Here is a 23,344-nt window from a genome sequence, read left to right on the forward strand (position 1 = left end):
TTCACGTCTGGTGTGACCCAATCGCAGCTCACCACTGAGTCGTCTCACCCAATCGACACCGGGCAAGGCGGGGGCGGGACGGGGGCAGTGTGGCGGGAGGCCCCACCCCGCCGCGGCGGCCATCTTGGGGAGGTCGTCCCCGGCCTTACTGGGGACAGCCTGGCCCCGCTCTGGAGGCGGCGCTCGGGAGGCGGGAGGTGGGTGTGGGGAGGCCGGCCTGACGTGGTTCCGGTGCCCCCTGGCAAGCCTTGCCAGTCCTCCTTCCTGAGCCACGGTCCCCGTCCCCGCGGGAGCTTCTTGACGCAAAAAACGCGGCCTGTTCCGGGGTCCTGGTTCCTTTCTAAAAGACCCACATTTTTGCTGGTCCCTGGCGTTGAGAGAGCTGTGAGCTAAGATTTCTGAGCGCGGGGACCAGGGTTCGAAGCTGCTAGAGCCGGAGACATGGCTGCCGGTGTCTCAGATGAGGCTCGTGAGGAACCCTTAAGAGACAGAAAACAGTTTCTGGAGGAAACGGCACGATTCAATTATATGGTTATTCTTGTCATCCTTGTCACCAGTGCTGTCAAATAGCAATATGATGCGATCCACACATGTATTCAAAGAATTACCAATAGGCGCAGAAAAAGTAAGACATTTTAATGAATACATTAGACACCACGTTAAAACCCAGTACCTCCAAGGTAAGGTTTCGGTATGTAACCAATAGGAAACCTTACTGAGATCTTTTTAAGCGTACGTAATTTACAAAACCCGGTGCAGAGTTTTGACTTACCGCATGCCCCAGTTCGGGCTATCTATTATTTCAAGAGATTGGTGACCACCTGCGGTAGCGCTGCCTTATCAGAGGGCACAGGTGGCCTTGGACCGCCTAGCATGAGCTCCGCACACATTCAGTCCAGTCTTGAGTGTCCTTGTGTGTCCAGCTCTGGGCAGTGTGAAGGTCATAAACATGGCGAGGAGCCAAACAATGTAAAGGCTAACACAGTAAAATACGAAGTTTAATAGATGGTGAAATAGTAGGTGCTGTGGGTAGGTAGAGAGAATTCTGTTACGGAAAGTGCTTTTGGCTGTACTGTTTAAAGATTCTCAAACGTTTCAACTGGATGGAGTGGGACGCTATTATGTTGGAGAAAGGGCCAAAGTGCGTCCCCCAGGTTGTCTTGGGGTGATTGGGCTTACTTCAAATCTTCAGGAAATAAAGGGCAATATTCTTTCTTCTATTACCATCTCCCCAGACCCCAGGAACTGAGATAAAATTTCATATGTTGTGTTCCGGAAAATCACTTTGAGCAGAACTGAGGGTGCTTGCCATCAAGAACTACTTTGGGAGAAGTTTCTGTTTACAGGTAACTGGGGGTATCTGTAAATTAGGGTTGTCAAAATGGCTCTGGACTTGATAATTTCTACTCCTGACAAAATGATAAAAATTTAAAAAATGACTAGAATAATTATTCATGGTGTGTACATAATAGACCTTTGCTCTAGAGATATGGAGTTGAAAGGTCTGGGGCTAGGCAGTGGTCACTGGTGAAACAAAAGGGATTACAGTGATGGAGATCATGTTGAAGAGATGTATAGAGGAAGCATTGGGTGAACCTGACATAAAGTGACACGCTATTTGGAAAACATTTAAAAAAACCATAAACACCTCATCAGAGCTAAAGGATGTATAATCCAGGTGATAGGTTGTTACGATAACAAGCAGGAGTAACTTCATAGGTCAGGTGTCGTCTTTGAATTCTAAGGTCAACCTCCCCCACCCCGGCCTCCGCTGTTGAATGTGTGCATGGCTCCCAAAAAGGCATCAGGAGAGTGATTTGAACTTTCAAGTTAATAAGGATAGTGGTGCCAAGATTGGGTAGTGGTGGCACAGGATTGACACGCCGAATTTTGGTTTCATTGTTGAACTGGCATCTTGGATAAGTTACTGAAGTTCTTAGTTTTTCTTTTATAAAATGGAGTCACAATCTCCTTCAGAGCTGCAGGGGGGGGATCAATCAAGATAACGTGTTAACACCCTTAGTAGAGTGCTCTGCCAAAGCGAGTGCAAAAACGTTCAACACATGTGAGTTCCCCCACCCTTCTTATCTATTCAGTCAACATTTATTGAGGCATTTCTCTGTAAAGGTACCTTTGGGGAGACCAGGATGAGTAAGACAGGCTTTACTACGGATTCATTTCTAAGATGCTTTTCATCGCTAACCTTCTATAACCCTACGGAAATAAATGGAAGTAAAGGCAAAAAGATCAAGGTGACCCTGGTCTCATCATTTCACATTTTCCAATTTCTTTACTTCTTAGCTATGCTTTTGAATGAATTGTATTCCACTTTTTTCTCCTGGTTTTCCTTTTTAATTTCTTCTCTTCCTCTTTCTGGGACATCAACCATGTAATTTATTTAACCTTTCATTCTTCCCTACCACCTAATCCTTAAAAAATGGAAGCCCACAATCACATCATCACCAGCAACTGTCTTTACATTGCTCTGACAGTTTGCAAGGATAAAGGGGAGAAGAGAAAGATTAAAAAGCCAAATACCCAGAGGAACAGATTATATAATTTTATAAAAATCTAGTATACTTATTCATCCTAAAGGCCATCAAGTGTTTAAAACATTCACCTCTATAGTCTGAGGCCCTGAATTATGGGAAATGCATTCATGGATTTTAAAACTGTTTCCTTCTGCACATACTGTGATTCTTTCGGGGATAAAAAGAGATAAAATAATAGAAAATTAATGTTGCCTGGTTACTTGGCTCTAAAGAGAAATGGAGAAGTGATGTCTGTGCCCCAGTTTAAATGAATTGAGGTAGAGAAACCATGACAACAATCCCTCAGCAAACATACTGTCACATTTGGCTTTTGGAATGTGAATATAGATTCTAGAACCACAGACCTAGGGAGGACCTTTAGAGATCATTTGATCTTTCCTACAGAATTAGAATGACATTTAAACCCTCCAAACAGCATAGAATCTCCCCAATTTTTGAAAAGCATCAGAGAAAATGTTATTCATGTTAATCCCTGGATTTATTTCCTATTTGCACACAACTACTTTTCTGGATTTCAAATTTTAGCCGGTCTTATCTCAAGTAGAATCTTTTAAAAAATACTTCATTCTGCAAACTAATTTCCTCTTCTCTGGTCTCTGGGGAGCTAGAGGATACCTAGCCAACCATTATGCAACTTCTATGAATGTGAAGTCGCTAAATTCCCCTTATGCCTTTTATGGGGTCAACCCATGGGCTTTATTTTCTTACTTTTTACATTTTGGTCTTAGCATTTTGCTTTGCTAGCCTCCTCAACTCTTTTTATTTTTTATTAAAAAAATTTTTTAATGTCTTATTTTATTTATGAGAGATACAGAGCTTGTGCGTGGGAAGGGCAGAGAGAGAGGGAGATCGGGAATCCGAAGCAGCCTCCAGGCTCAGCTCAGCGCAGAGCCCAAAGCGGGGCTCAAATGCACGAACCAAGAGATCATGACATGAGCCAGAGTCAGATGCTCACTACTGACCGAGCCACCCAGGTGCCCCACCTCAACTGTTTTTAAATCAGAGAACTGGGAGTTCTCCACAGGACCAAACCTACTTACTTTTTACATATGCCATTTCTGTAGAAGCTGTATTCTTAATACTGTTTGCTGCATTCTAATATTGTTCCCCTTTCCCTCTCTGTGCCGGGCAGTCTGTAATCTTATAGTGGTACCCACTTTATAGTTGTATGCTTCCTAGGCCTGTTTTTCCAAATGATTGAAAATGTTATTTCTGAGCACTTACCCACAGTAGGCACAGTGCTAACCCCTTCACATGCGTTATTTCATTTCCTCCACTCACCCCATTTTATAGATGAGGAAACTGAGGCTCAGAGAGGTTAAAGAATTTAAGGCCATACACCTAAAAAATGGTAGAGCAGGGATCTAAATCATGGCAGTCTAATGCCAGTAACTACATTCTTAACTTACCTGTTCAATTGTAAGTTCATAGTATTTGCGTAGCAGCTCTCAAACCAATAGAAAAAGTTTGGGAGCATCATTAAAAAAAAACAAAAAAAAACTCAGAAAGCCTGGGCTAGGGTTGCCAAGTTTGGCAAATAAAAATATAGGATATCCAGTTAAGTGTGCATTTCATATAAATAATATTTTTTTAGTGTGTCTCATGCAGTGTTTGAGACATCCTTACACTAAAAATTATTAGTTGTTCATGTGAAATTCAGACTGAACGGAGCACCCTGTATTTTGTTTGGCAGCCTTAGGCTGGGCGGCTTTCCGGAGTAGAGACTGTGACTTTCTCACTAAATTAATATCAAAATGAGTTTTGGCTTAAGGAAGTGCAGCCGCTACGGATTCTTTAAAATCAGCAACCTCTACAGCACCTACCCAGAATCATGCCAAGTTTACAGGTTAGTTGTTTACTGTTTCTACATTGATGATGGGGGTATTCGTCTGAATATATTTATGGATATATATATTTTTTAAAGTTTACTTTTGAGAGAGAGAAAGCACATACAAGTGAGGGGGTGGGGGGAGGGAGGGAAGGAGGGAGGGAGGGAGGGAGAGAGAGAAAGAGAGAGAGAGAGAGAGAGAGAGAGAGAGAGAGAGAGAGAATATGAATCCTAAGCAGGCTCCATGCTCAGCAGAGCCAGAAGGGCCTTGATCCCATCATGAATCTGGGGTCATGACCTGAGCCAAAATCAAGACTCAGATTCTCAACCTATTGAGCCACCCAGGTGCCCCACTAGTTTTATTTCTTTATATCACCTATCCTAACATTAGCTATTGCTGAATTTCACTTTAACAAAGAAGTAAATACAGGGGCACCTGGGTGGCTCAGTCAGTTAAGTGCCTGACTTCAGCTCAGGTCATGATCTCACTGTTTGTGGGTTTGAGCCCCATGTCGGGCTCTGTGCTGACAGCTCAGAGCCTGGAGCCTGCCTCGGATTCTGTGTCTCCCTCTCTTCTTCCCCTCCTCTGCTTGTGCTCTCTCTCAAAAATGAATAAACGTTAAAAAAAATAAAAAGTAAATACAAAGACTTGTTTTATTTAGCAAGACTGAAAATAAAACTCAGATATAAATTCACACCTTTAGTGTTGTCTAAAACAATTCCTCCAGCTATCAACCTAAGGCAATTAATCCAGCATATAATTTATAGAGTTATTAATATAACAAGAATCATTTCTCATTTACAAAGGGGGTCATTAAACTGTTGGGGCTCTTTCAAAGTAGAGTTTGTTTGACTATTCAATTACCAGCTTACACAGAAATGGAAATACAAACGCAAACTGATTGGCTATTAACTCTTTTCTAAGGAAGCAATAGAAACCGTGGCTAGAATCCTACTGAGCACTAAAGTAGAGGTTAAGTTCATGGACACAGAGCAGCCACTAGCCAAGATACAGGTTTATTTTCAACTGAGGGAGGTTTATCTTCAATCAAACTTAGAGAAGTCAGTAAATACGGTGATCTTACTTTCACTACTTACTCTCTGTAAATGGCAAAGTTATCAATGCTGAAAGATACACATACCCATAGAAATTACAACAGATCATGTATAAAACAACTTTTTTTGGATCAATATAGTGCTACAATTGTCAATTTTTTTCCTCCTTCAACTTAATATGACCACAGTTACCTTCAGATTTATGTTATTTTAGTCTTATAAAAATTATTAACAAACTTTGGCTTCCTTGCAAATATTCTGTCCTTATATTAAAAAAGTGATTAAAAACAGTACCGAATATGAACCACTTCTGTAAAGTTTAGTGAGAAACATTCAGCCAAGGTGACTTTTCCTTGGAAAATCCTACAAAAACTGAATTTTATAAACAGTTACTTATTTTGATAGAAGTTCCATTTATAAATAGCAGCCATGACTTTGCTGCCTACAAAATTGTAGGCTGTCACATTTTACATGTTTAGAACTCAAATGTTTTAAGATCGGATTTTCTAGTGAGTGTTAAAGAAACTAAGTCGCACAGACAGACTGGTTAGTCCCATGCTGAGGAAACCGCTGACCTCCATGATTTCACCATTTAGGCAGGTTATAGATAACCGTTGAATTTGAACCGAGGGCTACTGCAACATTTATACTTTGTGGTTAAAGAGGAAGCAACATTAGCAGTGAGGGGGGCAGGTGCAGCAGACTTTACTGAGGCTCTGTTGTGGTTAAAGTGTATCTAGTGCAAGGGACAAACTATCACAGAATGTTGGTATTAGGGAGACTTTCAAGTTAAGAACCTGAGCAAACGTACTGTTCAGAGGCTGAGACATCCTTGCCTTGGGTTCTGTTAATGTAGCGTTTTCTGAGGCCGAGGCGGCAAGTCTCAGGGTAGGGGGAGCTGACAAATATGAAAACTGGGGATGCTGGATGTCATGTGTCCTGTTGCTCCTAACAAGGGATCAATGGCACCGAAATGGAGGAGGGTGAGTATATCTTAATGACGGTTACCCTGTTGGCCTCGGGAGACTGACTGTCTTCTGCAAGCGCCTGTGAGCACATTAAAACCCATCATTCCCACAAACATGTGGTTGCTTGCACAAAGTGTGACCAGGACCAGTGGTTTGAAAATTCTAAGTCCCAGAGATAAGAACAGAGAAGGGCAGCATTTCAGAGGAGTTCACATTTTGTTTCTACCTAAGCAGGCTGATTGTTCCCAGGACCCTAGACAAGCCTGGTGCTACTTGGGAGCAAGCTGGCCCGAATTTTGGGGCCGTTCGATAAACCAGGTCTGGGCATGGGATCAAAAATGAAGTGGGGATCCGTGCCAGAAAGTATCATTCATAGTATCGCTGAGGGGGTACAGTGGTAGTTTCTTTGGTGGCGGGGGGAGGGGGGGGAGGCTAATAACAAGGCTGAATCCTCAACCAGAGCTTGTCATGGAGAATACCAACGTGTCTGCAAGTTAACTCGAGACAACCTAACGATCTGGTGCACGACTCGTGGGCTACATAAGCTGAACGCCACTCCACGCCCCGTTTCAGGATAGAAGAAAACCTTTCTTTCATGTTTGTTCTCCTCCATCCCAAATCTCCCAGAGTGACTCAAATTTTTCCTACTTAGAAATGGAAAAACAAAAACAAAACTAAAACCAAACTCAAACATTTGAACAGATTTTGATGCAGCCCTTCCAACCCAGGGGCCAGGGCAGGGCCTCGGGCATGTACCCCCATCGCTGTCTCTGGAGATTTAGCACTCAGTCTGACCCGTGTGGCTGTCAGTGCCTTAGATTTAAAAACACGTGCTACTTAGAGAATGGGCTCCCTTTTTATCGCTGCGTCAGACTAATGCCAGCACAAGCTAGAAGCATTATGACTAGGAGATCTTCCAGGGGACCGTCCTCCTCCCCCACAGGAGCTCTTCAAGGTAGAATCCCCACAATAGAAAAGACACGTGATCTCAAGGAACATACGCAGTTTGCCAAGCACGGTGGCTGAGAGAGATGACGACCCCATGTCAGCAGCTATTAAGACACTTGGGTTGTTTGTTCCTGTCTTCCTGATGCCGAGTGGATTCAATGAACAGACGTGAGAGGAAAAAACCAAATCACAGAACACGTGAAAAGTTTTAAAAAGAAGCGTGTGGTGGTGCCCAAAGCCTGACTCTGGAATGTAGTTGGAAACCACCGCTGTTTGAGCCCTGGGGCAAGGAGGGCAGTGGACAGAAAGGTCTGCAGAGCTGACAGCTCAGGTTCTTCCTTAAGAGGACTCCGGAAAAGCGTGCCAACGTGACTCACAGACGCCCCGAGAGAAATGCCAGCAAAGCCCAACATCCCCTGCAGCTGTCCCCCCGCAGCTCTGCTGGCAAACTCAAAAGCACACGTTTGCTCAGTTGCTGGGCCTCACCCCCAGGTGTCTCCCACCTTGGAGGCAGGGGCGAGAAAACTGGACCCCGTTTTCCCAAATAAGGGAAATCAGATCACCTGGAGGCAACACCCTACGTTTCTCCCACTCTGTAATGACTGAGTCCCTCCTTAAATCTGCTTCAAAGGGCTAAAATTAGTGTCTAGAGGGCAAAGGTCAAAGCCATGGTTTCCCAGTCTTAACAGAAGTCATCTGACCCACTTACCTGAATAAAACCCCAAATCATCAACCCCTTCCCGTCCTTCCCAGGGAGGGGATCTATTTAAATCCATTTCTTCTTTTTTTTCACCACCGAATGTGGGAGAGAGTCAAGGCAGGTAATGTGGGAGGGAGGAGCATCCTGGTTCATCATTCAAAAATAAAGATCTCTTTTAAGTGTCATTTGAGGTCGTATACAAAAATTTCAATTCTCCTCAGGGTCTGCTTCCAAGGGGTCATCATCGAAACTCAGCTTGTCAGCTAGCCCCTCGAACTGCTTGCCCAGACCGCCTGCGGAGTCCATGAACATGTTCGGGATGTCTTTGCCAAAGTAAATCTTGCTGTTGGAAGCAATGGCTTTGTACTTCATCAGCTGCAAATACTCAGGGGTCAGCTTCAGCTGTAGGATAAAAGGAAAGGCGGCTATGTGGAAGCAGATTCGAGAAAACTCTGGGTGGCACCCTTCACTTTTCACAAGGAGAGGGTCTTTGTCGAAGAAATGTGCCTTCCCTACCCCTTCCTGGTCTCACTGTTCTGTTAGTAACGGGTACTGATTTCCAAGGTCACAGCTGCAAGGGAGTTTTAGGGAGTTTCTGGGTTTAGCACGACAACTGAGCTTCTATTGAGGCACGGCTAAGGAACAGGGGAGCACCAGGCCCACACAGCACGGCAGCCAGCACGTCTGGCTAGGAGGGGCTTTGGTGGCAGTGGCCATCCAACATCACGAGCTCTCAAACCACATCAGCCCAAAGCCAAATACACCCTCTCGTCACCAGGTACATTGGGCTTTACCTTGTTTGCTTCAGCGATTTTCATAGCGGTGTAGCACTCGGCATCAGCCTTTGCCTTCTCCCGGGCCAGAAAGGCAGCATCTGAGGGCAAGAACGCAGTGAACTGCAGTGTAGACGTTACCAGAACCCTGGGCCCTGTGACGTTCCCCTGGTTGCCTCTGTGACCTTGGGAGACTGCTCTTTTCTCTCTGTGGTTTGGTTTCCTGTTCCGTGAAATGGTGGAAAGAGGCATTTTTTCCTACTTCACAAGTCGTTGTGAAAATCAACCATGGGTGAAAAATGCTTTGAAGGCATCTCCGGGTAGTGGGGACCAACTCTGAGCACGTCTGTTGCTATGCCCAGCGACACTTACGAAGGCAGTCTCGGAAAAGTGCTGCCAAGGGACACTTCCTGTGTCCACAGGCTGAGTCCTTGTCGCTCTGCGTCTGGGAAGACGGGTGGGGTGCCACTTCACCCCTCTTGTGCTGCACAGCAAGAGCGCGAGGAGCCCAAAGAAGGCTCTAAAGACAGCCAGAAGTGGCTCCCCCTAAACCTGGATGCCACGAACATGATACAGCTCGGTCCCTCTCCACCTTCATTTCTCTTTTATTTCCACTGACCATTTCAAAAAGATTCTAGTTAACACCGGTTAAGCTGGCACAACTCCCAACAAGAGAAGTCCATGCCATGGTCCAGACTAACACCTGTTTGGATGAAGACCTACTTAAACTTCCACCATGCAAGCAAAACACTTCCTTAATCTGCTGAGACCAGCTTTCTGTCAAGCTGATGCAAAACTTTTGATGCTTGCTCCCTTGCCTTGGGAATGCAGCCAGCCTCGTGTAATATCTGTAGCAAAAAGCCTGGAAGAAAGGTCAGCCTGTGGGTGGGTTCTTACTGCACACCCCCAGCACGGCCCCGGGCGGAAAGAGTGCGCAGTCTGGCAGGGGCGCTGGCTGCATGGGGCCCACTCAAGTGGTCCTAGCACCTGATGACATGTTTTTATAAGAAATAAAAATGCGTTGTTTTGCAGAGAGCTCCCTAACAAGGAACTGCTGGCCTGTAAAATCCCAGCTGGCTCCTCACTGGGCCCCTGCAAAGCCTGAGAGCCCCATGGTGAGTACAAGTTGACATGGCATTTCGAAGCTGGGGCTCGAGGTCCTATTTTTGTCCTAGAATTTGCCTGATATAAATATGGCACCACGTGAAGGAAAGGGCAGGTGGTGGGGATGAGCTGAGGGCTTAGGGGCAGGGAACTGAAGGTGAATAATATTCAGAAAAGCCAGTCAAGAAAACACTTTTCTCCGGCTCCAGTGTTGTTGGTACCGAAAAGGTGTCTTTTTCAGACCTGCCTCAGTATCTACCATAGGGATACTGAGAGCAGACTTAGAAGCCACAGCTGTGGGGGGTAGGCACGGCACGAGGAGGGGCTGTTCTGGCCTAGCCTCTGAGTTCACTGCCACTGAGACCCTTGCCAGACAGCAGGGATTTACACAATTTCCCTTTTTCTTACTCCTCACCCGAGAGCACCTAACAGCACTACATGGACATTTGTTGAATGAATGAACGCTCTCTGAAGTGGAAAACATATGCCAGCCTGGCCCAAATCTCCCCCAAACTTGAGTCAAAGCACAGAGAAAAAGGAATTTTCCAAAGAAATCAGGACATCTTAGAACAAAGGTTAAAGAGCCAAGGAAAGGGCTCTCCCGACCCCACCCCCACCCAGCCACACAGTGGGGCGTGAGGAAAACTCAGGCACTCATTTCAGCTTTGCTCACCTTCAATTTCCGAAATCTTTTTCTCGGTCTCCTTCTCCATCACCTTCTGCCCGTAGGTGATTTCTGCCACCTGAGCCACTTTTTCTGCCTCTGTAGTGACGATGTTGAGAAAAGGCTTAGAGCACTATGGATATCTCACAGGCTAGACTAAATCCCACCCTTCCTGTGATCAGAGTCCCTGATGCGGGGATGCGGATGTGTTCAGAGGGAGGGCCCCAGAGGGTGACCACGGCGGGCACATGTGGACTGCACCTGTGAGTGCAGTACCCCGACATCGGCACGAGACAGTCAGCCGGGAGACCTGGGCCCTCCCACGAAAGCGAGGAATGAGTCCCAACCTCTCTCCTAAGTCACAGGGGTGTTTCTCCCAAAAGAGTATTTTAAGGAATACGGTAGTGTCTAAAAAGGTTCTTCCTGCCACTTGACTCTGGGAAGCAGTCAGTAGTCGTTGATGATCTAGTGCAGAGGTTAGGAGCTGGGTTCTGGCCAGGGTCTCTGCGGGTGAACCCCATTTCCACCACTTACTTGCCATATGACACTGGGCACGTTAATTAGTCCCTTCGTGCTTGTGAGGAGACGAGTCACATGTAAGTGCTTAGAAAAGTGCACGGCTCATGGTAGGTGCTTGAGAAGTATTAGCTACTACTATTATCGATTAAGAATTAACTAGGAAGGGATCCTTTCATTTCAGAGATAGGGGGAGACTCAAAGCTCACCGGCCCTGCCCACCATCTGACAATTTCAGCGTCGCTTCCGGGAGTACAAGTGCCGCTCCTGTGCGCGGCCAGGGTTTGCAGGACCATGTGACCTAACCGCGCCCCAGGCTTCCTCGCCAGCTGCCCGCCTTCCCCAGCCCTTCCGCCCTGAGAGGGGATCCCAGAACCACATCCAGACCGATCAGGGCCTTCTTGCGCTCTGTCTCAGCTTCCTTCTCCACCACCTTCTGTTTCTGGGCTGCAATGAGCAGCTTTGTCTTCTCGCTTTCCCTGAAGGGAAGAACAGTATGCAGCCGTGAGGCGGCTGCTGAAAACGCTTCCGAGGAACTTCACTGTCCCGCGGAGGAACCAAACTTCTGCTGAGGAGAGGCAAACCTGGCTTTCTCACTCTCGCCTGGAAGGCTGTTCCCTGTCCCAAGTAAGAGCAGATCTGTTGCAGGCAGTAACGCGGCTCTCTTTCTCCTCCCAGATAACTCATTTGTGAGAAGTAAAGCATAACTTACTTAGGTAAAAAGCACCTGCCTGCCCACTGAACCGCCTCTCCCTCCCATCTTCTCTGGCACGAGCCATGAAGCACAAACAATGCCCCCTGGCTCTTTTCAAAGCACTGCTGCTTGAAAGGGCTTCTCCGGAGCCCAGGTGACTGTTGCGACACACCGGCCCCATCTTATGGTGCAGCGGGCTGTGCCGAATACTCAAGGAGGGGCAGAAACGCGTGGCACGGCTTCGGTTAACTCTGGGATGGGATGAGGTGAGGGGTGTGGGACAGAGTGGGGGGTACAGGTTGGGCAGAGGGAATACTCACATCAACTCGTAGTTTCTGCGGATCGCCTCGGGTATATTGGGCTTTGTCACCCGCACAGCCTGGGGAAGGATAAAAATAGCACCTGATGGGAAGGTGAGGGTGGTGAGGGACCCGAGCAGCTGCCACTAGCCCTTGATCTGCTTGCACGAGAAGGACATCCCTTGGAAGAGCGGGGGATACACCTTTACCAGGGGGTGTCCCACAGTGGCCATGCTTACTTGGATGACGAGCCCGGGGGCCATGGAGGTCAGGTCCTGTTGCAAAGCCAGCTTGAGATTTTCATCAATCTGATCTGGAATCAAGAAAGACCGAAAACGTTGTTGTTACGTTTTTTAGGCAGGGTGGAGGAAAGTGTGAGGGCAGAGTACAAACTAACACGCCAGCTCAAGAATGCACCTGAGAGGCCAAAGGTCTTTCCAAGGCAGAGCCCAGAAATCTAAAGATACCCTGCACGTCTTTCTTGTTTTTAAAAAATTTTTATGTTTATTTATTTTTGAGAGAGAGACAGAGCACGAGCGGGGGAGGGGCAGAGAGAGAGGGAGACACAGAATCTGAAGCAGGCTCCAGGCTCTGAGCTGTCAGCACAGAGCCAGACATGGAACTTGAACTCATGAACCAGAAGATCGTGACCTGAGCTGAAGTCAGATGCTTAAATGACTAAGCCACCCAGGCGTCCCCTGCCACCCATTTTTCAAAGTGACATCCCTGTGCGGCCCCTCTACATAAGCTAGATGGAAGAGTGTCCTTTTCCTGTGGCCTCCAGATAAAATCACCGAGGCTGTTGAAAATATCAACCTTGCCCAAAAGGAAACTGAGCTTTCAAAAGAACAAGTACAAACAACAATTCTAGCACATTTCTTGAGTCAGGCAGCAGCCTTCCCCTAGACAACAGCAGCGAAACAGAGGGCGGGCCCCCATTTTCAAGAGGAAGGAAGGTGGAGTGGCTGTGTTAGGTATTTCGAAGGGAGCCAAGCACATTAAATCTGGTAATTTTAGAAGTTTCTACCAGAAAAACAGACTCTGACGTCAAGGAAAGCCCCAGGGAAGACTATTTCCATTAAGAACTCCCATCAAATAACACAAGGGGAAAATGAAAATTTATGGTTCTGGAAATGAGCCCAAGTCCTCTGATGTGTCGTTTGCTTTGGCCCTGATTGCTCTGTCAGAATTCACATGGGAGTCGTTTCATAGGCAAGTTTAGGAAGAGCTCTAACTGGTTGCCCCTTCTGGGTGTGACCGTGCGGGGCCACAGCTGCCCTCTCTGGCCTGGACCTTCTCTTCCTGCCCCGCTCCACCCCCCCCCCCCCCCCCCCACCTCCTGAGGTCTTCTATAAGACCCTGCAAGGCCCTGAGAAGACTCCATGAAACCTCGAAATCTGGCTGGGACATCGGAACTGAATCACCTCTCTTATTACTGTCAGCTGTCACCTGCTTGAAGTAGCCGTTCTTGGTCACCTGTGCCCAAAGAGGAGCCACTGAGGAACAGCAAATGCCTTTAACAGATGCCCAAATGGAGGCCCATGGAGGTTCAGTGATGTGCTCAAGCGAGTTAGCAGTCAAACTAATAAACCTGTTTGGTCACTATGCTTTAATTTTTAGGTCTAAAATGGCACTTTCTTCAACTGTCATATCGGTCAGCAAGGAATTTTAACATTTCTATGGACTGGATATGCTCTCATGAGCCTGTCAGCGTGAGGGAGAAATGCCCCAAAGGCAACACCTCAGACCTGATATGTGTTTAACAATTTGACAGATGGAGATAAACATCACGTTTCATATTTTCTATTTTAGGTAGATCAACCAAATTTGAGATGTTCTGTGCCCTCCCTAGGTTAATAATAACATTGTCATTTATTAGTGGACACCTGTGGTCTTGGGCTAGTAACTTTCTAGGACAATCTGGAAGAAATATTTTGCAAGGTGGTTTATTATCAAAGCAATACCAATAAGTTGTTTACACATTATAGTTCTGCAGATAAATGCTGATTAGGTTACATTACACAAAGAGGTTGAATCAGGTCAACTTCTGAGCAAGTACCAGGTAATGTTTTTATAAAGTGGGCAGACTGGGGTGCCTGGGTGGCTCAGTCGGTTAAGGGTCCGACTTCGGTTCAGGTCATGATCTCATGGTTTGTGAGTTCAAGCCCTGCATTGGGCTCTGTGTGGACAGCTCAGAGCCTGGAGCCTGCTTCAGATTCTGTCTCTGTCTCTCTGCCCCTCCCCTACTCGCTCTCTGTCTCTCTCTCAAATATAAAAAATAAAACATAAAAAAAATTATAAAGTGGGCAGAGAGGACGCAGCAGGGTAAGCAGTGATGAGAATTAGGCTGCGAAGCTGAGTCAGGGCTGAGTCCTGAGAGGACAGAACCAGGAGAAAACCTCCATGCCTAACGAGTGGAATTTGAGACATGAATTTCTCCTTTACAGATGCAAATAGATTCTAAGCAAGACAGTTATCTCCCAAGACTTAATTTTTTTAATCAATTAATTTTTTGAGAAAGAGAGAGAGCATGAGCAAGGGAGAGGGGCAGAGGGAGACAGAGAGAATCTTAAGAATCTAAGCATGGAGCCTGACGTGAGACTTGATTCTACAACCCTGGGATCATGAGCTGAGCCAAAATCAAAAGTCAGATGCTCAAGCGACTGAGCCACCCAGGCACCCCAAGACTTAACTGTAAAAAGAAAAACATTTCAAAGCAAATATATTTCCTGAGCTTCTCTGTAAAAGAAGCTTCACTAAGCTACTAAGTTTATCTCTGTGACAGTAAGTTTTCTTTCTTTCTTTTTACTTTATCTTGAAGATTTTATTTTTAAGTAATCTCTACCCCCAATGTGGGGCCCGAACCCATGACCCTGAGATCAAGAGCCACGTGCTCCACTGACTTAGCCAGCCAGGCGCCTTGATAGTAAGAAGTTTTCTAACGCAAAATGATGTCACATTTTCATTTTCTCTTCATGGAAATTAGACTCCTTTGCCTTTTGTTGTTTCAAATGCTTTAAAATGTTCATTTAATGGCACAAGTTCTAAAACAGTGGCTGTAGAGAAAAGTAATGATATTTTATAAAATGCTAATCAGTTTGAGGTAAAAAAAAGAAAAAAATAAGGCAAACTTACTGCATTTTTTGTAAAAGCATGCTGAATCCAAACCCTCTAAAGGGAATTTAGATTCACTTCCTACTGCAGAAAAATTGAAAGTGACTCTGACGATTTCCCAAATCTGGAACACCGTGTGCAGGGGGCTCTGATCGCGGTCTCCGGCAGCACCAGGCGCTCCTCCCCTGTCTACTCTGAAACGTCCTCATGCACGGTCCTTTTTCAGAAGATTCCTGGGAAAAGTCACTGTCTAGTCCTCATATCAAGACTAGCTGTACCATCATTTACTTTTGGCACCGGCTACTAGAACACTTCCGGCAGCAAGCTGAACCAGAACGCTTCTTGCGAAAGAGCTTTAAGGATTACTGAACTGTTTCCCTCCCTTGCTGCTATAGTCACACTATGTTTATTTTGGTGGCTAAAGAGGACAAAAGGTATCCACTTAAGTACGTGGATTCTTTTAAGGATTTTCCTATTCATCCCTACAGGTATAGGGTTAAAAAGACCCACCACCACAAAGCTCTGGGAACTTTAAGTAGCTATGGTCCTTGTCCCCCTTCCAGAATTAAACGCGACTCCTGCCGTCCTCCTCGCCTTTCCTGGCTTCCCTGCATTCGGCGTGGTGTGGTGGGAAGCAAGGTGAAGCAAGAGTTCTAGCTTCAGCCCTGCCATTTGTCTCTTTGGGCCTCACTCAGTACCCTTATCTGAAAATCTGGGTTGGATACTCTCTCAGGTGCTTGAGAACTGACCCTGTCTTATTACAGAAGGGTGTTTTAGGGACAGCAGGTGTTTTAGGGACTGCCATTCCAGCCCTGATGTGGACCAGGAGGCCTCCAGTCCACTGTCATCTGTGTGCCCAAACTTCACCTGCCTTCTTGACCTTCTGCTGTATCAGCACAGACCGGTTCCTGAGCACTGGGCTTGCACTTCCTGTCTACCCGTACCCATCCTGCCCTACGGTGGCTCGGAAGTCGGTGGTGGGGGAACAGCTGCCAAGGCATGCCATGGCCAGAAGAGGCTTCCTTACCAAAGAGCTCGATGTAGACCTCCTGAAGCGTATGCACGCTGCAGAACTGGTTCAGTTCGTGGTGGATCTTGTTGAAGATGAGGGCCTTGTCGTAGTCAGCAGTGTAGTTCTTCACTATGTCATACACTGGGAGGGAGGGTGGGATTGCAAGGTAAGAAAAGGCAGCCCCCCACCCCCCGCCACTGCCTGAGGTGCTGCAGCAGACCCTGGTGGGGGGTTGGTGTGGGGGGACACGCTGGGCAAAGTAAGCCGGTGGAGAAGGGAAACTGGGAAAACGTACCTGCGTTTGGGACCAAGAAGTTCACCACTTCAATTCTGTCAAAGTAGATCATTACACCACCACTGTTGGAGGAAGAAGGGACAGAGAAGTCACCAGTAGGCTCTGGAACATAGTGCAGTCCCAGGGCGATGGCGTAAGAAGTGTGACTTAGCAGGAAAGAGTTCTCGGGAGGTCAGAAGGCAGGAGGGATCTCCAAGTAGGAATCTTCCAAGTTTGGAGCAAGAACACAGTCTCCCAAGAAACCACACCTCCTAAAAATATCTCCAGACGGAGAAAAATGAAACTTTTGGGGGTACCAGTAAGAAAAAGAATAGTCTGTATCTTTTGAATCTGCCATGCCTTTTGACTGAAGCAATCAATTTCAGGGAAAAGTCAAGGTGTTCTCAGAACTTAAAGGTCACAGTGGGATTTTCCGGTCACCATTTCTCACGGTCTCCACCCTCACTTTGGTTCAGCCCTTCCCTTTCCCTGCAAATATTCGTTTTTATAAACAATTTTGGGTATACAGGAACGGTGAAAAGAATAGTACAACTAACGGCCATACACGAACACTAAACTGTTAACATTTTACCTTATTGATTGATCTTTTTTATGCTGAACATTTCAACGTTGCAGTCATGATACTCTTTACCCCTTCATACTTTAGTAAGCAACACTCACCTAGGAGTAATGACATTCTCCTATGTAGTCCTAACTCCATCCCCAAACCTAAGAAAATTAGCAAGAATTCCTTAACAGCCTCTGATACCTAGTCCTTATTCCAATTTCCTCACTCGATCCTGCTGCGGACTGAAGTGTGTGCCCTCCAAAAAGCCTTAAGTGTAAACTCCAAAACCCCCAGATGACTGTATTGAGAGATGGCCTTTCAGGTGGTAATTAAGGTTATGAGGGCTTAGGGGTGGGGCGCTCACCCAATTAGAGTGGTAAACGAAAAAAGGCAGCCACCAAACATCTTTCTCCCTGCATGTACAGAGGAAAGGCCGTGTGAGCACACAGCAAAGCCACCACATGCAAATGAGAAAGAGAGGCTTCACCAGTTTCCACCCAGTCTGTGGCGCTGTGTTATAGCAGCCCGAACTGATGAATCCAGGCCTTCTCTGTCTTTCATAGCTGGTATTTTTGAACCAGGTTCTAATCAAGGCTCACCATCCATCACATTTATGTCTTTTAAGTCTCCTTTTCAACCCAAAGCTCCTCCTTGTGATGAGATCAGGCCCATTATCCCGTGAGATGCCCTAATTCTGGATTTGCTCCCATGTTTCCTTGTGGTGGTGTTTGTCACCCTGTCCAATTTAGATCTCCTTTACTTTCCAAGCAGACCACTAGAGCAGTGTTCTGTTTGGATCACCAGACCCTGAGGTCTCCCCCTACCTTTTTATTTATTTTTTATTATTATTTTAGATGTTTATTTTTGACACAGGGAGAGCGCAAGCGGAGGAGGAGCAGAGAGAGAGGGAGACACAGAATCCGAAGCAGGCTCCAGGCTGAGCTGTCAGCACAGAGCCTGATGTGGGGCTTGAACTCACGAACTGTAAGATCATGACCTGAGCCGAAGTTGGCCGCTTAACCGACTGAGCCACCCAGGCGCCCCTCCCCCTACCTTTAAAACATTCTCCATAGCTGGTTATGCGAAACCTATCTTCTTGTATTGGGTCATTTGCCTGCTGAAGGCCTTTAGTGGATCTTCACTTGCAACAGAAAAAGTCCAAACTTACCACAGCATTCCAGGCTCTCCCAAACCTGTCGACCTCCTATGATTTTCCCCGATGCACTGCACCACCTAGTCAAATTGGAGCCTAGGGAGCTAGGAGGTGGGGAACTTGGTAAAACTACCAAGAAGGAATGCATCCCTTTTCGCTATCTCTTGCTGCAGTCAGCCAGACAGCCCTTCTGTTGCTGCAGGTGTAACTGCTTTACCCCGGGGCCCTTACCTAGTCCCACAAGGCACGTTCTTCACCTCATCTGTCTGCAGTGTGGTCTAGAAATGGAGGAGACATAAAATGCTGTAAAATGGGCAGTGACAAGTAAAGTAACTTCATTTTAGAATCCCAAATGGCCTGGTCCTTGAAGTTATCTGGGATGAGCTTTGCTCTTGTTAAACATGAATGTTTCACCTAATCCTCCTTACTTATAGGGTGTGACACCCAAACAAAGGTACCTACCCCCCCTTCACTGTAAGTGAATCACCATACAGATGAGCTTAGTAATGACTTAGTAAAAAAGACCCTGCATTAGGAGTCCTAAGACCTGTGTTTATCTCTGTCTCTTCCTTTACCAGTCTTGAAACAGCGGATTCTTTATTTGGCTCAGCCCGTTCTCAGTCTTAATGTAAGACTCGTGAGGTCATGTGCACAAATGCACTCTAGAAACCATCGAGCAGAGGAAATAGCAGAAGTGATGTACAGGGAGAATGCTGAGGAGGTATCCTGGGATATTTTCCTGGGTTAGTTTTAAAGTCATTCTCTAAATCTTATTCCTCTTAGCTGGACATACTTCAAAGATGGCTAGTCTAACTTAGCCAGGCTTTTAGATCTGTCATAACTAATCCTACTTCTACTTAGATGTCATTTCCCTTCACTGAGTCCAACTCCCCCCCCCCGCCCGCCCCCCCAAATTATGTTCACATCTATGAATTTCAAATAAGAACCAGCAAATTTACCATGTTTTATTTTTATTTATCTTGGTAGCCTGTGATTTAAAACACACAGACACACGCACCCTACTTTTCCTTCTATACATTCAGAACATATTCTTCTTTGGGTTTACCTTGAAGTGAAGAAATAATTCCCAGCTGGGGCTGCTGGGCCAAGGCAATGACCCCATCCAGCTATTTCAACAACCAAATAAAGCTCTAGAGTACATGGTTCATGGAGCCTCATTCTCCATTAGATATATATACATATACATACACATATACATATACATATATGTACACATACACATGCATATATGCATACGTGTATATAAACATGTGCATATATACATACACATGTACGTATGTATGTATACACATATATATGTGTGTGTACGTGTGTGTGTGTGTGTGTGTGTGTGTGTGTGTATGAGATTCCTTGGAAAGGCATTATACTGACCTAATGGTAAGTAATTACAATCACGCGTTTGTCAACACCCCAAATCTGCAGTGGTCCAAACATACCCCATAAGCCAAGTATACCTGCACAGACTTATATGATGTGATGAAAGGGAGCATGAGATGGAAACCAGGGCCACTGGTGGAAGTCAGTAGGGCACCGCCTCTGCAGAGGAAGAAGAGAGAGGCAGTTTAGCAAGAGGTATCTATTACATCAATACTATTTGCACCGGCCCCAAAAACGTTTCATATAGAGTGCCACGTGCCTCAGCCATGTCCACAGACCCCTTCCTCTCAACTCGACCCTAATATTCTAGAAAGTCTGATGGTAAAACATAAAACCATTATTTATGCTTTTGTGGCAAGAAAAATAGGCACACGGGCCAAGTGGAATAAAGACGGCAGAATCCCTGGCAATACTTAACGTAAGAGGAACTCTGTCATATCCGTTGAGCTTGTGGCAATCCAGGAGGGCAGTTAAGTCCAGTAACACATTTATCAATTAATTGCACTAATGCTGGATCCCAGTGACACGAACAATCAAAAGAATAATTTTAAGAAATGCTTTAAAAATCATTTACAAACAAGGGGCGCCTGTGTGGCTCTGTCGGTTAAGCATACGACTTTGGCTCAGGTCATGATGTCATGGTTCATGAGTTTGAGCCCCATGTCGGGCTCTGTGCTGACAGCTCAGAGCCTGGAGCCTGCTTTGGATTCTGTGTCTCTCTCTCTCTCTGCCCCTGCCCCACACACCCCCCACCACACTCTGTCTCTATCTCTCAAAAATAAATAAAAATGTTTAAAAAATTGTTAAAAATCATTTACAAATATTTTTCAGGCGGTAGCATTACTTTATAACCAAGTTGTATGTAAAGGGTAACAAAGTTAAAAGCCTTTTTTTGGGGACACATAAGCAGAAGGTGGGGAGAAATAAAGGGGAGAGTGGATCCCCAGGAGACTTTTAGAACTTGCTATCAGCAATCCAGGAATAGGCATCTTGAGCATATATAAGAAGGAGCTCATAAAGACTTAAAGCAAAAAACCTGGTCATGGAGGTTACTGAAAGGAAAGCAACCCAAGATTTGTAAGTGCTTCTTTGCTTTATATTATGAAGGAAAAAAAATACATTATTATATTTTTTAAAAAGAGCAATAAAACAGCTACCCAACGGAGCTTTCTTGTAAGAACCACTATCCTAGCGCTTGCCTGAATGGTTATGTATCAATCTGCAGGATTTCTCATTTTGCCTGAAACGTTAATTTTAAAGAGTGGGGACAAACTGGCAGATCAGGCTAGCTCAAGTTGCCATCAAGAACTGGTGCTCATCGGAGGTAACCTTGTGGCACCAAGATGCCGGGAGGGGGATATGAGAAAACGAGGTTTCAGAGATAACCTGCAAGCACTGGTTTCCTGTGGATTTTAACTCTAAACCTCTATACACATTTATCATTCACCGTCCACAGCATCAACTTGAGACTACTAAGTTTCATATTTACATTTATGTATGTATATAAGCGTGTGTGTATATGCCCCCCTCCCCTGGTCACTGACACAACAGCTCAGTCTAAAAGATTCCTCTATTCAATGTACACAGATATTCAACAGAATCTGCTAGACAGTGAGTAGGAAACAAAGTCATTTAACAGGAAGTTGCAAGCTTCTCCCTGTCCCTTCCTTACCTGTAATACACCCCAATATGTCCCTCTTCTATCTTGTGCACAGCTGAGAAAAGAGACGCACAAAAGAAACTGGAAGCCACAGCCACAACTGCTCCCAACTGAGCCATCAGTGAGCCTTTATCCTAGGGAAAAAGAGGCAAGAAAATGTGTGTGGTCCGACATGCAGGAGAAAAGCTATGACAAGCAGAGAGAGCACCTTACTAAGCTGGGCTCCCTGCAAGTGGCTCCTATCCAGCCTGCTGTAGTATGAACACAAGGCTAGATTACAACTCTCTTCATCCCTGTTCTCAGGCAACATTCCCACTCCTTCCTTAGCTGTGGAATTATATTCCCCACCTCGCTGGAGAGGCAGTGGCTCCAGATACAGCCGGGCCCCAAGAGAGAACCAGTGCCAATTGGGCAGCGTTCAGAACACAGCCTTCTCTTCCTGTGAACACGAATGTGCTGTCACGGGAGCCACTCACGCTAGTAAAAGGGAAGAGAGGCAGCTGCAGTATGTTGCCCAAATTACAGAGGATGTCAAATGACAGGCAGTTGTGGCTATGTAATTCTGGTCAGAGCCTCCCAGTCCTAATTGCCTGCCATTTCAAAAGAAACCATTATTTAGTCCTTCCAGATGCTGGAGCGACAGACACAGCATGTGAGCAGAATTCCATGATGGGATTCTCTGGCTTTTCGTCCACCTTCCCAGTTATTCCTCTGGATCTAAAGGGGGGAGGGCTCTACACTCCCTCCCATACACTTGACTGGCACTTTGCACCCGACAGGTCCCCAAGCCCCACGGTTAGAGACGAAAGAGGGTTCCCAAGGGTGGGAAGATGGGCTCCTGGGTCCAATTGGGTCCAGGCACCAGGATGAGAAAGAGCTGGCATCTAGAGACTCATTTTCTGAACACCGAAGGATCTGGAAAAACGATGGTAACTGACAGCAAAGTTCACAGGCGTGCCCGGGCCCACCCGTGCAGGGCGTGGATTCTGCCTCCCAGGACTAACATAGCTAGGGCTCAGACATCTGCAAGGCGCTTATTTTACCGTAGCGGACTCCAGCTACCGATCTGCAGCTGTGTCCTTTCTGCAGATGCCCTCCTCCCCGCTCCCAAATCGCGCCCCTTCCCTGCCCTCTTCCGAGAGAGGGTCGCGCGTCCCAAGCGCCCTGGGGTTCAGGGGGAAGGGACGAAACAGAAAGGGGTTGCTTTCTAGCTCCTGAGGGAGAGAGGCTGCTGGGGTTCGAGCCCGGGAGAACGGCTGATCAGCTCGGGCCGGGAGCCGCCAAAAGGCCCAGTGCGCACACTAAGGGGCGGGGGCCGCGTACCAGGCTGTCCCTCCAGGCGCTCCGTACTCGTCCGAACCCCCCGTGCAACCGTAGAAACCGCCACGCCCCTCCACACGCTACTTCCTTCCGGGTCCGTCGCCTCGATGACGCCTTTAGTTCACGCGAGAAGACTCCCGCCTTCTTAGCTCGTCAGCTCCGCCCCCGCCCTCCCCGAGTTCGGTGCCCGCGCGTGGGCGCCAGGGGGCGCCCTCGGCTTGGTCCGGCCCGTTGGGACCTCTGGTTAGGGTTTCCAGGGCGGGGAAGGTGCGGAGCGCCTGGAGAGTGACGCGCGGGAGGACGCTAGTAGCGGCGGGTGCTGAGTGACTGAGCGTGTAGCTTTCCGAGGTTTTGACTTTGGAATTTGCCCTGGATTCCCCCCCGCCCCCCCCCCCCCCCCAGCCCTGCCATTAGGTCAAGTGTATTTTTCGGGGCAGGTACCAGCGAGTTGCAGCCATTCTAGCTCTCTGCTCGCGCTTTCCTGTAGCACCGGTGAATGAAACACGTCTTTTAACGCGTGGATTAGCACCTTTACGTCGTTTTCAACAAACAGTCCCTATTTTGAATTGCTTTCCTAGGAGCCTTGGCCTTTGAGGTCCCCACAGCACCATACAGTAGACAAAAAAGGAGTTATCCCAGTTTTAGTAAATAGGATCCTGAGCTCAGTGTGGTGCGGGGGTAACGGTGGATGAAAGCCTCCATTGCGCTCCGTCAACTTCGGGAGCTTAACTGCCTTTATAACA

General features: G+C 46.7%; 1 protein-coding gene and 1 long non-coding RNA gene across 6 annotated transcripts; one reads left to right on the forward strand and one right to left on the reverse strand.

Moving 5' to 3' along the window:
• Positions 1–64: 64 nt before the first annotated feature.
• Positions 65–13,715, forward strand: LOC109498852. 3 transcript variants are annotated; one of them, XR_002741707.2, is made up of 6 exons: positions 65–625; positions 1,236–1,346; positions 4,246–4,398; positions 9,858–9,940; positions 11,294–11,736; positions 13,545–13,715. It is a non-coding gene; the product is annotated as an uncharacterized LOC109498852 (long non-coding RNA). The 3 variants fall into 3 exon arrangements; XR_006596521.1 differs by having other exon boundaries at positions 11,595–11,736; XR_006596522.1 differs by having other exon boundaries at positions 65–197.
• Positions 5,017–22,761, reverse strand: ERLIN2 (ER lipid raft associated 2). Of its 3 annotated transcripts, none has more exons than XM_003984787.6 (12): positions 22,605–22,761; positions 21,294–21,415; positions 19,699–19,780; positions 18,455–18,501; positions 16,524–16,585; positions 16,244–16,369; positions 12,342–12,415; positions 12,124–12,182; positions 11,497–11,588; positions 10,603–10,692; positions 8,847–8,926; positions 5,017–8,454 (listed from the first exon to the last, which is right to left on the reverse strand). In XM_003984787.6, the coding sequence occupies exons 2-12, from the start codon at positions 21,398–21,400 to the stop codon at positions 8,260–8,262; spliced, it is 1,014 nt and encodes a 337-aa protein (XP_003984836.1). In that variant the 5' UTR covers positions 21,401–21,415; positions 22,605–22,761; the 3' UTR covers positions 5,017–8,259. The 3 variants fall into 3 exon arrangements, with proteins under 3 accessions (XP_003984836.1, XP_006930788.1, XP_044911513.1); XM_006930726.5 differs by lacking the exon at positions 22,605–22,761 and adding an exon at positions 22,325–22,592; XM_045055578.1 differs by lacking the exon at positions 22,605–22,761 and adding an exon at positions 21,630–21,652.
• Positions 22,762–23,344: the final 583 nt, after the last annotated feature.

This window comes from Felis catus, chromosome B1 (genome assembly GCF_018350175.1).
Source record: "Felis catus isolate Fca126 chromosome B1, F.catus_Fca126_mat1.0, whole genome shotgun sequence".
Classification (NCBI taxonomy): Eukaryota; Metazoa; Chordata; class Mammalia; order Carnivora; family Felidae; genus Felis; species Felis catus.

Excerpts from the sequence above, each read along its gene's own strand:
- ERLIN2 (XM_003984787.6), bottom strand. The coding sequence starts at position 21,400 with ATGGCTCAGTTGGGAGCAGTTGTGGCTGTGGCTTCCAGTTTCTTTTGT. Across the intron at positions 19,781-21,293 it reads CATATTGGGGTGTATTACAG|AGGCGGTGCCCTACTGACTT; the intron begins GTAAGGAAGGGA and ends CTTCCTCTGCAG. Across the intron at positions 11,589-12,123 it reads CGCAGAAACTACGAGTTGAT|GGAAAGCGAGAAGACAAAGC; the intron begins GTGAGTATTCCC and ends TCTTCCCTTCAG.